The 19,149-nt window shown below is 37.8% G+C and overlaps 1 protein-coding gene across 1 annotated transcript; it reads right to left on the minus strand.

Annotated features, from left to right (window-relative positions):
* Positions 1 to 4,530: 4,530 nt before the first annotated feature.
* On the minus strand, positions 4,531 to 18,803 carry LOC145107096 (uncharacterized). Its single transcript, XM_079043967.1, has 5 exons — positions 17,742 to 18,803; positions 17,296 to 17,625; positions 5,965 to 6,201; positions 5,838 to 5,922; positions 4,531 to 5,489 (listed from the first exon to the last, which is right to left on the minus strand). Exons 1-5 carry the CDS (start codon positions 18,801 to 18,803, stop codon positions 4,531 to 4,533), a joined length of 2,673 nt encoding a protein of 890 aa, XP_078900093.1.
* Between the last annotated feature and the right edge of the window lie 346 nt (positions 18,804 to 19,149).

Consider the following 19,149-nt stretch of genomic DNA (forward strand, 5'->3'; position numbering starts at 1 on the left):
TACATCGGCATAGAAAAGAAAGGCTATTCCTTAATCCAAAAGAAAAGACGAGTCGACATCTTCTACCGGTGACGGGTATCGGGCGAACCCTCAGCTCTGCGAGCTGGCGTACCACTTCTTGAAGCTGTCCCTCATGCGCCCTCTGACGCACTTGGAGTTCTATGACTTCAGCCCGGGATGCAGTTAGCTGTTGCTGCAGAACCTCACTGGTTCTCCTAGTCCTTTCCATAGCCTCTTCGAGTTGGCGAATGCGGACCGTGTTAATTCCGGAGTTGGCATCCACTTCCATCACTCGGTCGATGGCTGCCCGACCTTGTTCTACATTCCGAGCAATCCTGCGGACCATAATGGGCAGGACTCGGGCAGCTGAGCCTCCCTCGTTTATGTTGTAAAAGCTTCGGTATCCATTGAAGGGTAATGGCTGACCCTGCTTATCACTCCAATGGTTCAAGGTTGTCGCCCACAAGGGTGTAGGGCCTTGAAATGCCGGTCGGAGGTTGTGGTTTGGGACTGGAGCCTCTTGGGGCAGGTTGTTGACTTCTGGCTCGGAGTCAGATCCATCCGAAAAACCTTCTGCGAGGTGATCATCCAAAGGGATTGGGTGATCATCTTCTGGCTCATCATCGAGCCACCCACCATTGCCTTGGTTGGGAAAATACGGATTGTCGGGGAGATGGAAGCCAGCCATTGCTATCTACGCGAGAAAAAGGGGTATAAGAATCTTATAATAATAGACGTACTAATATAAGATAATTATAAGATGATCCTTACTAGTTACTTCAATACTTGCATAGTGCATACCAATTACGTGTAACCAAAACGGGATAGACCTTTGAATAAGTGACCCTAACTCTAAATCCACAACCAAACAAGGAACAGGAAATAAAGCAAAGGTCACAGATTCTAAGTCTATAGCACCTTAGTCACATGTAACTTAAGTGTATCCACTTAGCAACTATTGCCCTACTAGTAAAGACCTTTTTAGTTCTCACATAAGTAATTATAGTAACACAAAATACTCCTATAGTATTTTAGGTTTATGTTCTGTTCTAATGTTCTTGTTGTAGTAGTGTTGGTAAGTTTTTAGACTTGTTGCAACACCACAACCATTCTTAGGCACATGCTAGTCACTCCTCGGAAAATATAGTTGATCATGCTATATCCCCCTAGGTTTGACCATATGTCTCTAAGCCTAATTGTGTTGTTCAACAATCGTAATACTTTTGTTCTGTCCTAGTGACATTGATTTTAGTATGAATGCAGGTAGGTATACTTTGGTTAAATATTTTATTATTTAACAGTATAAAATCTTGGTCAGAGTATATTAATCCCGTTGCGTTTATAGTTTGTATATCTTTTATGGGTTGATATACTCGATTCACTATAAACAATGCTCTGATACCAATCTGTCACACCCCAAAACCGGAACGACGGAAACGTCCTGGGGTGGAGGACTTCATGTACAGTATCATAACAATGCATAATAGTAAAGACAAGCAACAGCAATCCATTGCATTAATATAATAATTTTAATACAAGCGTGTTCTGTATAGTTTGTAAGACACCAAAATATGAATCAAAATAAAAGATGAGTCTTGTATGTGCTCCATCTTCTCAAAAGCTTCATCGGTACCTGTCTACTGATGACCTGAGAATACAAGTTATTTTGAAAGAGTTTATCAGCATTAACGCTGGTTAGTTCATAAGTATTTAGTCTCATTGTTTGTATGAAAATGTTTGTAACAACGTAGTGTAAATGTTCGTAGCTGGTTGTGAATGTCTGAACTTCCTAGAAAATCCTATATTTTCTATTGGAATGTACTCTTCTACCAAGACCCGACCATGTGTATGTTTGTTCTTTTGTAACTGAAAGAGTTTTCCCCCATAAAACTATTATTATGAAAAATATAGTTTAAGACCTCACCGATGCGAGATGAATACAAAGTAAATGTAATAGGAGAAAATAATGTTTTACCCCAGCAGTATCACTGCCGGCTAAATGTGATGAAAATGCAGACTCCAAGTAGTATTAAATTTACAATACACCTCGGGGAGTCTGTTTGCCTTTAATTCTTAGTTATTTAATTAAATGATTGAATGTGAACTCGTATGTAACCATGCTGATCGACGGCTGAATAACTGATGACCCTCCGGTGTCATATGTAACATTCTGTCACCCCTTGGCCTTATCGGCTGGGACTGTAGCTAGCAGTCGGGGTGTGGGAGTGTCTGTCCTGTATAGATCTATACACACAATGCCCGCTCTCCCTCCAGGAGACTCTGGTTACAAGGTGATACCACAATGAAGTGTCGTATCGAGAAGTAGTATGTCACATTCTATTTATAGTATTTAAATGTTTGCGTAGAAAACCATAGTGTAGTGATGTTTTTTCTTGTACTAGTATATAGTATATTCCCTTGTATAGTGTATAGTATGTTCTCTTGTATAGTGTATAGTGTGTTCTCTTGTATAGTGTATAGTATGTATTGTTCCTCAATGTAATACGTATGTAGTGACTCGTAAATGTACTGACTCTTGTATAAGTCATTATGATGGTAATAGTGAGTAGTAATCTCTTAACTATACCTATTATAGTTAACTAGTAATGTTGTTTGTATGCCTTTGCTACTCAAAGGTGATGAATCAAAATGAAGCTTTTATATCCAAACACATATATATGATATATAACTAAGGTTTCAACAACATTCGGACAGATATCAGGATACTCTAAGTCCACAACCAAACAAGGAACAGGAAATAAAGTGAGCTATCAGTCCTAAGTCCTTCAAACCCTACTTATATAAATATATCTGTATAGATATGAGTTTGACAATAATATAAGTTTAAAAAGAGTTTTATAAAGGATTTAGCATGTAAAAGAGTTTAAAATGTTCTGAAGTGTTTAAAATCCATAAATTTGATAACAGTTTGAAAGTAATAGGAATTCTTTCTGTTTGTTCTAGTTATTAATCACATGTGATTAAGTATAATAACTAGAAAGTTTCAACTTGTATTCCCCCATAAAGCATTTAAAATCATTTCAAAGTTTGATTAAGGGGTATGAACTCACCTGTAGTGAGTGGTTTGGATGAAAGGATGGTATAGGATGCTAAGTGTCAAGTGAAGACTTGAGCACACACACAGATCCTATTTAACATATAATGACACATATATGTATCCAATTAGCCAATTAATAACTAATTAATCAAGTAAAGACACCCTAAAACATGGATAACACTTTGATTTAAGTGTTAGAAGGCCATAGGGTTGCATCAAAGGGGGGGGGGGTATGGCCTCACATTTGAGTTTATGGCCACAATGGTTATAACACTTGAGTTTACGGCCCATGGTAATTTCCCCATGAGTTTACGGTCGTAAACTCATGGTATTATGTACCATTTTGTGTTTAAAGGTCTTATAAGTCAAGGTTTAGTATCCTATGATCAAATCCAAGCCTTAGGAAGTAATAGTGGCACAATTGCACCACTTCTTAGAGTTTACGGTCCAAGGACCAACTCCCATGGAGTTTACGGCCTGGGGTTTACGACCCTAGTGGGTTTACGACCGTAAACCCATGGTAACTCCAATCATTTCCTGGTTTAAGGTCCTTAGCTCATGCATGAACGGTTCTAGTCCAATATCCAAGCCCTAGGAAGTAATGGTGGCACATATGCACCACCTAATGGTGTTTACGGTCCAAGGAGATTGCCTTGGCTGTAAACCCATGTGTTCTTGGGCATTCTTGGTGTTTTTCAATGGTTTAACAAGTAATCTAAGTACATAACTAGTTAAGAGGGGTGTACTTACTTATAGGAAGCTTGTAAGAGTGTTTAAGGTCCAAAAACACTAGTGTGAGTTCTTGGTGTTCTTGGTGAAATGAAGAACACTTGAAGATCTATGAAAAAGAGAAGATTTCATGGATGAAATCATGTATAACTACTAGATGAAGTGTTGTATCAACAAATCAAGGGAAGAAACACTTACATTTTTGGAAGATTTGGAAGAAGATCTTATGATACTTGAGAGAGAATGTGGGTGTTCTTGAGCTTGGAAGTGAGAAATGAGGAAGGAAGGGAGTAAACTCATGCCTTAAGTATGAGTTCACGGCCAAAGGGGAGTTCACGGCCCAAACCCCTCATGTTTGGCCGTGAACACCTCATTAAGGTGTGAATTGTTTTATTTGTTACCCAATAATCCTAGAAAATACTTCCTTTCATTTGTTCTCTCGAAGAATTAATATAAAAAAAATATCCAAACGGACTTTAAACCGAGCTAAAAAATAGCAGAAATGAATTTGACTTTTTTTTTATTGAAGTGCTAGACTGCAGGGTTTGTACAAATGGAAATTTCGGGTTGTCACAATATGTTTGAGAGAGAACATTTCTTTCATTAATTGAACTGAATGAAAAACTCAATACATATATACAAGAACTTAAACAGACTTGTAAAGAATAACTAAATAACTGAAACTAACAAATACTCTAACAACCAGGACACGTGTCTATGAATATTGAGTGATAACACCTCCCTCAATTTGGTGGATATGGCTGAAGACCCAGCTTGATTGCAGCTTCTTTGTGTTTTGGTCCTGGTAAAGACTTGGTAAGAGCATCTGCAATTTGCTGATTTGTTGAAACATGGGATAAAGAGATAAGACCATTTTTAAGTTTTTCTCTAACAAAATGACAATCTATGTCAATGTGTTTAGTTCTCTCGTGAAAAACGGGACTAGAAGCAATATAGATGGCTGCCTGATTATCACATTTTAGGGGTATTGGGGTAATATTTGGGACTTGAAATTCATGAAAAAGTCGACTTAACCAGGCTAATTCAACAACTAATCTTCTCATAGACCGATATTCCGCCTCTGCTGAGGATAAAGATATAGTAATCCGTTTCTTGGATTTCCATGCAATAGGAGTATTGCCAAACATGATGAAGTAGCCACTGACAGATCTCCTTGTGATTGGGCATGCAGCCCAGTCAGAATCACAATATGCCTCAAGGGTATAATTGTCATTTTGGTGAAAAAACAATCCTTGATGTAATGCTCCTTTGAGGTATTGTAGGACGTGTAAATCAGCTTCATAATGTGCTTGAGATGGTGTTTGATTGAATTGACTTAGGTACTGAACTGAGTAAGACAAATCAGGCCTTGTATGAATTAAAAAATTCAACTTTCCAATTAACTGTCGATATGTTGTGGGATCAACTAAAGGATTTTCCATAGCTGGTAATAAACGAATCTTGTGAGGAAGAGGAGTGGATACAGGATTGCAATCAGCCATAGAATACAAATCAAGTAATTCCTTAATATACTTTTGCTGATGAACAATCATGCCATTAGGAACATGATTAAACTCCAATCCAAGAAAAAAATGGATTTGTCCCAAATCTTTTATACGAAACTTATCATCCATAAAACTTTTGAGAGCTGTAATTTCATCTTGATCATCTCCTGTAATCAAGATGTCATCGACATAGACAACTACAATAACAATTGAATGAGATGTATTTTTAAGAAACAAAGAGTAATCATTTTGTGAGTGATGATATCCGCTTGTTCTTAAGGCTTCTGACAACTTGGAATACCACTGTCTGGATGCTTGTTTTAAACCGTATAAGGACTTTTTGAGTTTGCATACATGAGAAGAAGATCATGTAGAAATTCCAGGTGGTATTTTCATATAGACTTCTTCATGTAAATTGACATGAAGAAAGGCGTTGTTTACATCCAATTGTTGAATTTTCCATCTTCTTTTTACAGCTAAAGAAACTAAACATCTTACTGTGTTAAATTTTACCACGGGTGAAAATGTCTCATGGTAATCAATACCAACTTTTTGTGTAAAACCCTTTGCCACCAATCGAGCTTTGTGCCTCTTAACTGAACCATCAGCCCCGTATTTGATTTTGAATACCTATTTGCAAGAAATAGGTTTCTTGCCTTTTGGTAATTTTACAACATCCCATGTATCATTATCTTGTAAAGCTTGTAACTCTTTGGTCATTGCTTCTTCCCAATTAGGATTGCCTTTAGCTTGATGATAAAAAGTGGGTTCAAAAAGAGGATTATTGGTATTGAAGGTAAAATGTTGAAGTTGACATTCATGGATGTGTACGAGGCATGAACTTATCTCTTCCTGTTCGTTGAGAACTGACATAGCATAAATACCCAAATGCTTTAAGATGTTGTAAATCTGGTGCAACATTATACAAGACTTCAAATGGGGTTTTGTGTTGAAGAACTTTTGTAGGCATTCTATTGATCAAATGAATGGTTGTTTTAACACACTCTCCCCAATAGATGTGTCTCAATCCTGATTGGAAATACAATACCCTTGCAACTTGTAAAATGTGCCGATGCTTTCGTTCAATTAAACCATTTTGTTGAGGACAATATGGTGTTGATCTTTGATGAATGATTCCTTTTGTTTGAAAAAAATCAACTCCCTCATTGTTAGAACCCAATTCATATGCATTATCAGATCTGATAATCTTTATGGTCTTATAAAATTGGGTTTGTATGTGATTAACAAAAGCTTTAATAAGATTCCATGCTGCACCTTTATTACTCATCAAATGTATCCATGTATGTCGAGAGTAATCATCAACAATGGTTAGAAAAAATTTAAAACCATCATGAGTTGCATGTTTATAAGGTCCCCATACATCAATATGTACTGAATCAAAAGGATTATGAGTATTAGATAGACTTTGTGACAACCGTCAATTTCCGGTCAAGTCAAAGTCAAATAAAGTCGACAAGTCAAACCGGTCAACTCCGTTAACCCTTGTATATTAGGGTTTCCGTTATGTTTCCTATTGTACAACTCGCGATCTTAATAAAAAGTATCACTTAGATTTTTCACGTGTTCAGAAATTAAAAAACGTAATCAGGGTAAGTGATGAAACTACTCGACAAAACATTATTCCATACCCCTCGAGGGCGTATAACATTCATAACGAGGCTTAACGGGATTTACGAACCTTGTGTTACGAAGCCAAACACTAAAAAAGGTCGCAAACGAAATCTCTCTCAATCTCTTTCACTTTATCTCTCTCTATCAAAAATCTCTCTCAAAACTTCTTTCAACTTTTTATAATCATTCGGGTCATCCCGACACTTAACTTGGTGAAAAACCGCTCGAAACGGGAAGATACCTTGAAAAATAGCCATATAGGGCCGAAGCCTCTCTAGAACCGAAACTCTCTATTAGGGCCGAAGCCTCTCTATAGGGGCCGAACCCGAAGCTGCTGAACCGAACCTGCCATGTACCGAACCCGAACCTCGGAGGACCGAACCCGAAGGTCCCTTCGGACCGAACCTCCTTTCGCTTCCTTTCACCTTCGGTCCATGACAGCAGGGACCGAACCTCCGGCCCACATCCGAGAAGCTTCGCTGTAAGCCCCTTTTCACCCGGTTTTCGACCACGACTTCGTTTTAGGCCCGTTTTTCATGATTTTAACGTGGGATTTTCACCCAAAATTATATTTCAACATATAAGACCCCATATTTCATAATTTAATCACGTTTTGAGTGCAATCTTTATCCAAAATTAGTAGGTGAGATATTTAGGTGGAGTGTTGACTTATCCTTTGGGCAAGGACACAAGTTACCTCCCATACCCACTCCATGACCAGCCTTAGTCACTATTCCACCTTACCTGGTCATTCCATCGTCCTTTTCCCACTCTTTTCCAGCCATAATCTTGATCAAAGGCTGGAGAAATCCTTATCTCTCCTCCCATTTCACTCACTCTCCACCAAGAAGCAAAACTCCATTCTCTCTCACTTTCCCTCTCTAATCTCGAAAATTCAAAGGCTGATCACAAGTTCTTCATCTACCTTTGGTAAGTAATACTATCCCACACATTATTATTCCACTTCTTTCTACTTAAATCATAGGTTTCTTACACAAACATCATCATATTTGTGTTAGATCTTCGAATCTTCAAGCACCTCCTAAGTGTTCTTGAGTTGAACACTTCCTTTCTTCATCATCCATCCAATGGAATCACACAAGGTGAGTTAATACCCCCCATATTTTCATGTGTTCTTCAAGTTTTAGAGGGGGGGGGGGGAATACAAGTTAAAATACCAAAACTTAACTAATCTCAAACATCAGCTTCCAACAGGAAAGTTTAGTTCCATTCATGGACTGTTTTGACCATCTTAAACTTAATATCTTTCAAAACTGTTTAATGTGAAAATAGTTCAGGTTAATACCTTTAAAATGAATACTTGCACATCTCCATACGATTTTTCTACGATTTATGGTGATTTTTACAAAACTGCCTATCATTTCATAAACGAATTCGGATCACTCTGTGAATATGAACGTTTTCACACAAGTTAAAGACTTCTAAAAATCATAATAAAAATTATGAATAAACTAGACACATTTTATGAACTCTCAGAGTTTACGGATTTAGTTTTCAACTTCGTATGATTTTTCTATGATTTTTCTAAAACAATGCAGAAAGGTTAAAAACTAGTTAACAGCTTACAACTTTCATAACACTTTGTAACATGTTGAGCAAAGTGCATAACAATAAGTTTCTAAATGATTGAATGTATTTCTTGTTAGTTTATCATCATACATAGAAATTAGTCATTCATGATAAGGTTTTTCATTCATTTCGAACACATACAATAAACTACGATAAGTATAGTTTATGGATTTTACGATAAAAGCACACTACATGAAAAAGGTCTTACTCTCAAAACAAATGGGGTTTTCATATACTACTTGATAAACTATAATAGTAATAGTTTATGGATACATATCACTAATGTATTTTCATAAAAGGTGATTTCACTTCCACCACGGAAGGGGTTTAATACTCAAACTATATGTAACCTAGTTAACGTAAATTGTGAGACACGTCTTCATTGTACTCTTTGAGTACTGGTTAAAAATCCTGAATTAGTTATAACCAGAGTCTCTTGTAGGGAGAGCGTGATAATTGTGTATAGATCTATATTGGGTCTGACAAACCCACACCTTAGCTGCATGCAACAGCTAGACCGGCAGGTCTGGGGTGACAAATGTCATTAACATTCCGACGTCTGAAGAACGTCGCAGCAGGTCATCCGGTTGTAGTATGGTTATAACGACTCACATAGGGAGTTAACAATCTTTCAAGTTTACAGGGAACATTCTACTTTAAAAGGGGTTTTATCTATTTAAAACTACAAACACGTTATAAGTATAAAACACACTCATACTCTCGGTCCTGGGATTTAGGACTACATGACACTTAATAAAGAAAATATTGGATTTTCTTTGGAATCACATTTCTATTGACACTACATTTCATCTAGAATTGTTAGACTTCAGCTATAATTGCTAAGTGTATATGCTAGAGTTATATAAGAATTTAGTCACAATCGACTTAGAATTGGTGGGCCCGCCTTACTTCCTGTTCATTGTTTGGTTGTGGACCTAGGGCAGACCCATTATATTCGACGGTTTATTTAACTTAAATTTTATATAACTTATATACACTGGGCGATTATAGAAGGAATCTACGGGTGTTTCTAGGGAACATTATTGCATAATATAGGAACTTTCATTTCACACTTAATAAAGAAAATATTGGATTTTCTGGAATCATACTCTATCGCTTTTACAAGGAAAACGGCTTCTTTCTCAAATAAAACTCTTATGAACTCACCAACTTAATTGTTGACACTTTTTTTAAAACTACTTGTATTCTCAGGAAATCAGTGAAACAGGAAATCAACAACATCTTGAGGATGGGACGTTAAATCGTCAAACAGTTCATTTTGTCATCATAATGTAATTGATTTTGAAACATGTAAACATATACTATGGTGTACCCTTTTCAATTATATTTATGATGGTTGTATTTACTTTGAGCACTATTATACTCGTTGTTGTGATACTATACATGAAGTCCTCCACCCCCGGACGTTTCCGCCATCCTTGGTTTGGGGGTGTGACAGATTGGTATCAGAGCATTGTTTATAGTGAACTAAGTATATCGAACCACATAAGATATACAAACTATAAATGCATTGGGACTAAAGTCTCTGATTAAACATTTTCAAATAACTAGACTTTTAGAAATAAATAGTTTCTTGTTAAAAGTATACATGCATGCATACATACTAAGGTCAGCATCATACTAGAACAAAACAAAAGTGGTGATTGTTGAACGGCACAAGTAGGCTTGGGGATTTATAGTCAGGTCTGGGAATGACATAGCCTGATCAACTATGTCTATCCCAGAAGTGATTAGCATATACCCGGGAATGGTTATGGCGTTGCAACAAGTCTAAAAACTTACCAACTCTATCTACAAGGAAACATTGAAAACATAAGACAAACATTAAAATACTATAAGAGTATTTGATGAATCTATAACCAACTTATGTGAAAACTAAAGACCCCTATTAGTAGGTCTATAATGACTGAGTACATACGCTAAGGTTATACATAATTAAAGATATTATAGACTCAGAATCTATGGCTATTGCTCTACTTCCTGTTCCTTGTTTGGTTATGGACTTAGAGTAGAGTCATTTATTCGAAGGTCTATTCTATCTCAGATTATGTATAACTGGTATGTACTATGTGATTATAGACGTGACTAATGAGGATCACCCCCTATAAGTAATTATAGGATTAGACGCCTATTAATTATCTCTTCTACCCCTATTCTCGCCCAAGCAACGTGACGAGAGCTCAACTACCAAGAGACCCTATTCTTCCTAACCAGGAAAATGGTGGTTGGATCAGAGAAGATTTCGAAGAGGATCCTGAAGAAATAATAGAGGAAGATCCCGAAGACAATTCGGAAGAGGAGCGAGAGGAAGAGAAACCGAAGGAAAACAAAGGAAAAGAAGAAATGGGAGAAGACCCCGACGAGGCTTCCATGGTCTGACACCTCTATAAGCCGTAGATTTACAGAGACGGAGTTGGGAACAACGCTAACACCCTCCCTATGACATGGATGAGGCTTCTACAACCTCAGCAGAGGAGGATTAGTAGACAGGGCTCTCCTTGTCATGGTATGCCGCATCACTCACTTGAGCGTACAAACACGAGCAACGGTCAGCCGAAATCATGGAGGTTGGCGCTACCACCAAGATCGCTGCAATTCGCCTTAGTCACCTGGATGGAGGCCACGAACAGATCAAAGAACACATCAAAGCCTTCAGAGGGAAGTGACCGCAACTCGAGCCGGGATTAGAGAGTATCGAGAACATCAAACAGCGTTAGAGAAAACGTATGGTAAACACAGAACATCAAATGGCAGAAGCCAGGGCAAAGTTTAGGGCAATGCAAACTTTCATGTCTTTATTCTATGGCCCACGGAACATCACCCGCCACGAGTAGCGTGTACACTACTGACATACCATTACAGACTCAAACTCCTGGCGTGCGTTTGAACACTGCCCCCGTCATATACATAAATTCGACCCTTCAAATTTAGAGACTACACTATTCAAGGGGTCGTGTCACCGTCGAAGTTTTCCTTACATTAACGAGATATAGACCTAATATAAGGTCAAACTTTCCTGAACTCTATGAACTAGAGTATATCAATAAAATTGGCATGCATTTTATTTCATTGGGAGTTTACCACATACTTCATAACCTGGTATTACAAACGATTTGCTTATGGTGACTCTAAGATTGCTTAATGTATACCTCAAGATTATGTGTAATTAAGAGACGATCGACTTAGAAATGATGAGTCCGCCTCAGGTCCTGTTCCTTGTTTGGTTGTGGACCTAGGGCAGACTCATTAAGTTCAACGCCCTATTAGACCTTAATTATACACAACTGGTATATGCCAAGTGATCTTAGGAGTGGATCAGACGTGGAACAAAGATTACAAGATTACATTCGAGTCATTACTACTAAATTCATAAGTTTATTTATATTGACCTCTACTATGAATTAATTGCCACATTCGAAAAATCGGGAAATACTATACTTGAAAACTAATAACCAAGTTTTACGACGCCCGACTAATAACCATTATTAAAAGACTTATACTCATTTTGTCTTTGAAATTCTATAACAGAAAGATGCCGCCTCGTAGGTCTGCTAGACGCACTGCGGAACGCAAACAAATCCACCACCGCCGCCTCCCCAATATGATCTTGTTATGTCTAAGCTGCGGTAACAGCTGCTATGTCCCAAATCAGCACTGATGGTGCCAGGAGGACAGGGAGTGGTACTAATAACTCCACTCAAGGAGATAGCCAAGAGCGTTCGAGAGAGTGCTCCTTTAAGGACTTCACCAATGACAAACCCAATTCATTCAATGGTAGCGGGGGAGTCATCGATTTGATGCAGTGGTTCGAGAAGACCGAATCTGTCTTCGAGATCTGTGCGTGCCCCGAAGCGAACAAAGTCAAATTCGCAGCTCGCACTTTCTCCGGCCGGGCCCTTACTTGGTGGAACGGCCACGTTAAGTCACTGACGCTTACAGTGGCTAACTCGATAAGCTGGGAGGACTTGAAGGCAATGATGCTGAAAGAATATTGCCCCAGGGGCGAAGTGCAAAAACTAGAGCAAGAACTGTGGGACCTCAAGATGACAGGCTCTGACCTTGCGACCTATACCGTCCGATTCTGTGATCTAGCACTCCTTTGTCCCGTTATGGTCACCCCGGAAGACAAAAAGTTGGAGCGATACCTCTGGGGATTGTCCCCCCAAATTCAAGATAGCGTGTTGGCCTCAAGACCAACTACCTTTGACAGTGCCAAGGAGTTGGCACAACAACTCATCGACCATAGGGCTAGCCATGACACCGTGACAACCACCCCTGAGCAGGCAAGAGGGGAAAACAACAAAAGGAAGTTTTGGAACAACAAGAAGGGCCAACCGGCCCAGGACTACCCTAAGAAGCAACAGATCGTTGCTGTTCATGATGCCACAGCCCATGCCACACCAGCACCCATAAATCGATACGCTGGAACCCTTCCGAAATGCAACAAGTGTAACTTCCATCACACTGGGGTTTTCCGGGAGATGCATTGCAAAAATTGCAACAGAAAGGGGCACACTGTCCGTTTCTGTAAGGCACCGGCACAACCCATCACCCAGGTCCCTGGCCCTGGAGTAAGCCCAGCCTGTTACGAGTGCGGCGAAACGGGACACTTTAAAAGAGACTACCCAAGAGCAAGGAATGTTGGTGATGGTGGAAGGGTACTTATGATCACCGCAGGAGATACCACCCCGGAACCGTCTGTAAATATTGGTACATGTTCTAACATCAACGTTTAGATTTTAAATTTTTTTACTAAATCTAGCATCGATTAAAGCATACTGGTGAATCTATGATGGCTAGTGTAAACATCATGGTTATATATCATTAAGATTCCATAGACTTAGGATGTGTAATTCCGCCTTATTTCCTGTTCCTTGTTTGGTTGTGGGCTTAAGGCGGGGTCACTCATCCGAATGCCCTTGCAATCTTAATGATATACGACTAGTTTACACCAAGCGATTATAAAAGATCTGGCAGGACTTATATTACAAATTTCATCACAAATTGTTGAAGCACTCGTAATACTAGTACTCGCTAATTATATTATAAAATATTCGAAGTAGTAATACCAAGAATAAAGCGGAGAGCATAAAGGCATATACATAGAATACACCACCATTGCAAAACAATCACTGGTGGTTTTAAATTAACTTAACACCGGTTACAATAAGATGTCCAAACGTCGTCAATTAACATAAGATGGCTTGGTCCTTACCATATCAATTCCATATGCTACGAAAAGTACCCACATCTTTTCCCCAAACTCTCGTAGTCCCAGTCAAAACGCTAATTTCGGGACGAAATTCCTTCTAACGGGGGGATGATGTGACAACCGTCAATTTCAGGTCAAGTCAAAGTCAAATAAAGTCGACAAGTCAAACCGGTCAACTCCGTTAACCCTTGTATATTAGGGTTTCCGTTATGTTTCCTATTATACAACTCGCGATCTTAATACAAAGTATCACTTAGATTTTTCACGTGTTCGGAAATTCAAAGACCTAATCAGGGTAAGTGATGAAACTACTCGACAAAACATTATTCCATACCCCTCGAGGGCGTATAACATTCATAACGAGGCTTAACGGGATTTACGAACCTTGTGTTACGAAGCCAAACACTAAAAAAGGTCGCAAACGAAATCTCTCTCAATCTCTTTCACTTTATCTCTCTCTATCAAAAATCTCTCCCAAATCTCTCTCAAAACTTCTTTCAACTTTTTATAATCATTCGGGTCATCCCGACACTTAACTTGGTGAAAAACCGCTCGAAACGGGAAGATACCTTGAAAAATAGCCATATAGGGCCGAAGCCTCTCTAGAACCGAAACTCTCTATTAGGGCCGAAGCCTCTCTATAGGGGCCGAACCCGAAGCTGCTGAACCGAACCTGCCATGTACCGAACCCGAACCTCGGAGGACCGAACCCGAAGGTCCCTTCGGACCGAACCTCCTTTCGCTTCCTTTCACCTTCGGTCCATGACAGCAGGGACCGAACCTCTGGCCCACATCCGAGAAGCTTCGCTGTAAGCCCCATTTCACCCGATTTTCGACCACGACTTCATTTTAGGCCCGTTTTTCATGATTTTAATGTGGGATTTTCACCCAAATTTATATTTCAACATATAAGACCCCATATTTCATAATTTAATCACGTTTTGAGTGCAATCTTTATCCAAAATTAGTAGGTGAGATATTTAGGTGGAGTGTTGACTTATCCTTTGGGCAAGGACACAAGTTACCTCCCATACCCACTCCATGACCAGCCTTAGTCACTATTCCACCTTACCTGGTCATTCCATCGTCCTTTTCCCACTCTTTTCCAGCCATAATCTTGATCAAAGGCTGGAGAAATCATTATCTCTCCTCCCATTTCACTCACTCTCCACCAAGAAGCAAAACTCCATTCTCTCTCACTTTCCCTCTCTAATCTCGAAAATTCAAAGGCTGATCACAAGTTCTTCATCTACCTTTGGTAAGTAATACTATCCCACACATTATTATTCCACTTCTTTCTACTTAAATCATAGGTTTCTTACACAAACATCATCATATTTGTGTTAGATCTTCGAATCTTCAAGCACCTCCTAAGTGTTCTTGAGTTGAACACTTCCTTTCTTCATCATCCATCCAATGGAATCACACAAGGTGAGTTAATACCCCCATATTTTCATGTGTTCTTCAAGTTTTAGAGGGGGGGGGGGGGGAATACAAGTTAAAATACCAAAACTTAACTAATCTCAAACATCAGCTTCCAACAGGAAAGTTTAGTTCCATTCATGGACTGTTTTGACCATCTTAAACTTAATATCTTTCAAAACTGTTTAATATGAAAATATTTCAGGTTCATACCTTTAAAATGAATACTTGCACATCTCCATACGATTTTTCTACGATTTATGGTGATTTTTACAAAACTGCCTATCATTTCATAAACGAATTCGGATCACTCTGTGAATATGAACGTTTTCACACAAGTTAAAGACTTCTAAAAATCATAATAAAAATTATGAATAAACTAGACACATTTTATGAACTCTCAGAGTTTACGGATTTTGTTTTCAACTTCGTATGATTTTTCTATGATTTTTCTAAAACAATGCAGAAAGGTTAAAAACTAGTTAACAGCTTACAACTTTCATAACACTTTGTAACATGTTGAGCAAAGTGCATAACAATAAGTTTCTAAATGATTGAATGTATTTCTTGTTAGTTTATCATCATACATAGAAATTAGTCATTCATGATAAGGTTTTTCATTCATTTCGAACACATACAATAAACTACGATAAGTATAGTTTATGGATTTTACGATAAAAGCACATAACATGAAAAAGGTCTTACTCTCAAAACAAATGGGTTTTTCATATACTACTTGACAAACTATAATAGTAATAGTTTATGGATGCATATCACTAATGTATTTTCATAAAAGGTGATTTCACTTCCACCACGGAAGGGGTTTAATACTCAAACTATATGTAACCTAGTTAACGTAAATTGTGAGACACGTCTTCATTGTACTCTTTGAGTACTGGTTAAAAATCCTGAATTAGTTATAACCAGAGTCTCTTGTAGGGAGAGCGTGATAATTGTGTATAGATCTATATTGGGTCTGACAAACCCACACCTTAGCTGCATGCAACAGCTAGACCGGCAGGTCTGGGGTGACAAATGTCATTAACATTCCGACGTCTGAAGAACGTCGCAGCAGGTCATCCGGTTGTAGTATGGTTATAACGACTCACATAGGGAGTTAACAATCTTTCAAGTTTACAGGGAACATTCTACTTTAAAAGGGGTTTTATCTATTTAAAACTACAAACACGTTATAAGTATAAAACACACTCATACTCTCGGTCCTGGGATTTAGGACTACATGACACTTAATAAAGAAAATATTGGATTTTCTTTGGAATCACATTTCTATTGACACTACATTTCATCTAGAATTGTTAGACTTCAGCTATAATTGCTAAGTGTATATGCTAGAGTTATATAAGAATTTAGTCACAATCGACTTAGAATTGGTGGGCCCGCCTTACTTCCTGTTCATTGTTTGGTTGTGGACCTAGGGCAGACCCATTATATTTGACGGTTTATTTAACTTAAATTTTATATAACTTATATACACTGGGCGATTATAGAAGGAATCTACGGGTGTTTCTAGGGAACATTATTGCATAACATAGGAACTTTCATTTCACACTTAATAAAGAAAATATTGGATTTTCTGGAATCATACTCTATCGCTTTTACAAGGAAAACGGCTTCTTTCTCAAATAAAACTCTTATGAACTCACCAACTTAATTGTTGACACTTTTTTTAAAACTACTTGTATTCTCAGGAAATCAGTGAAACAGGAAATCAACAACATCTTGAGGATGGGACGTTAAATCGTCAAACAGTTCATTTTGTCATCATAATGTAATTGATTTTGAAACATGTAAACATATACTATGGTGTGCCCTTTTCAATTATATTTATGATGGTTGTATTTACTTTGAGCACTATTATACTCGTTGTTGTGATACTATACATAAAGTCCTCCACCCCCGGACGTTTCCGCCATCCTTGGTTTGGGGTGTGACAGACTTTTAGGAAAAGATAAACGTGGTTGTTTAGCTTGAGAACATGTCAAACAAGAATCAAATGCAAATTCATTATAATGTGAAGAAACAAAAGACAACTGTTTGAGTTTACGAAAAGGAAGATGACCTAATCGTTTATGCCACAACAAAGTGTTTGAAGTCTTATTGATTACATTGAAACATGTTTTAGAAGGAAATGGACAAGAAAACGAAAGAGAATTCTTAATGGTTCGATGATCAAGGACATATAGGTCATTGATCTTCTTCCCAAAAACACCTAGAGCAATCTCATTCTTTGATGAAGGGTCCTGCAGAAGACATGCTTCATCAGTAAAGATGACAAATGTATTTAGATGTTTTGTGAATTTGGGAATAGAAATGAGATTGTATTTGAATGAAGGAACATACAAGACTCGACGAAGAATTATAGAATCATGCAATTGTATATCACCAATGAAAGAAACAGTGGCATGATGACCATCAGGAAGCCCAATGTAATGTGGCTGAGTAAGTGATTTAAATGAAAAAATAGATCACGATTAGAACAAATATGATCTGTGGCCCCTGATTCTATGATCCAAGAAAAACTAGCATGCAATAATGATGAGGACTTATAAACATTTGCAACAAAATGATGATAAGAGAAAGTTGTACCTTCATCCTTCATAGCACCATGAACCACTGAAGAGCTGATTTGATTGATCGAAGAAGTAGATGTCAGATTCTGATTGTTAATGAGTTGAACAAGATGTTCATATTGTTCCATGGTGATTGATGGAGAATTGGATGTCGATACAACATTCTGAACACTTGATTTTTGATCATCCTTCTTTGATTTGGGGAATTTGAATGAGGAAGGAAAACCAATTAAACGATAGCAATTGGTTTTCGTATGACCTGTCTTCTTGCAATGAGTATAGAGAAGCGATTTCTTAGGGTTTGAAACAGATGATTCAGAATTAACATGCATTGCAATTGCCTCATTGTTTGTGATCGAAGGAATTGAAATTGTTCTTTGACGTTCTTCTTGAATAATCAGCGAGTAAGCAGCGGAAAGTGAAGGTAACGGCTTCATCATAAGGATTTGACCACGAACAATTTTATATGAATCATTTAGCCCCATTAACATTTGAATAATTCTTTGATCTTCAAAAAATTTCTGAATCGATGCAGCAGCAGTACAGGTGCAAAGAGGAATAGCTTGTACGATCCGTAATTCATCCCAAATTTTTGTTAATTTGGTGAAATAGGTAGAAAAATCATCGGTACCTTGTGAAAGAGAAAACAATTGTTGCTGAGTGTTGTAAAGAAGAGTTCCATCGGATTGTTCAAATCGTTGATGAAGCTCATTCCAGATTTCAAAAGCAGTATGTAAAAAAAGAACGTTGTCAGCGATTGTTTTGGTCAAGGAATTTAGTATCCAGCTGATAACCATTGAATTAGCCCAGTGCCAATTCAAATATGCATGAGAATTGATTGCAGGAGGCGTAATGGATCCATCAACAAATCCTAGTTTGTTTTTGGCAGATAAAGAGAGAATCATCGATCGTTTCCATGATTGAAATCCAATTCCATTGAAAACACTGGAAACAATAATGGAATTGGGATTATCAGAAGATCCAATGTAATATGGACTGGAAACATTGATTGCAAAAGAATCAGATGAAGTCGTATCAGACATGATTGAATAAAGAAGAAGCAAGAATGAAGAACAAAATGGATCGATTTTAATCTGATACCATATTAGATTTGAAATCTAGAGAGAGAAATATGTTTGAGAGAGAACATTTCTTTCATTAATTGAACTGAATGAAAAACTCAATACATATATACAAGAACTTAAACAGACTTGTAAAGAATAACTAAATAACCGAAACTAAAAAATACTCTAACAACCAGGACACGTGTCTATGTATATTGAGTGATAACAGAGCATGAAATAGGTTAAAACTAAATATAAATAATAAAATGGATTCCAACATTAGTGTTGCCCTTTTGATATCCCTTTTGATATGATTCGAGTTAAG

The sequence above is a fragment of the Lactuca virosa genome, chromosome 4, assembly GCF_052849685.1.
Source record: "Lactuca virosa cultivar CGN04683 chromosome 4, Lactuca_virosa_CGN04683_v6, whole genome shotgun sequence".
NCBI lineage: Eukaryota > Viridiplantae > Streptophyta > Magnoliopsida > Asterales > Asteraceae > Lactuca > Lactuca virosa.

Bases quoted from the DNA above. Each gene is read 5' to 3' on its own strand.
- LOC145107096 (XM_079043967.1), bottom strand. From the start codon at position 18,803: ATGTCTGATACGACTTCATCTGATTCTTTTGCAATCAATGTTTCCAGT. The intron at 17,626-17,741 runs GTTTATAAGTCC...TCACTTACTCAG, and splicing joins ATCATCATTTTGTTGCAAAT to CCACATTACATTGGGCTTCC. The intron at 6,202-17,295 runs GTAATCAATAAG...ATGTTGCACCAG, and splicing joins CTTCTAAAACATGTTTCAAT to ATTTACAACATCTTAAAGCA.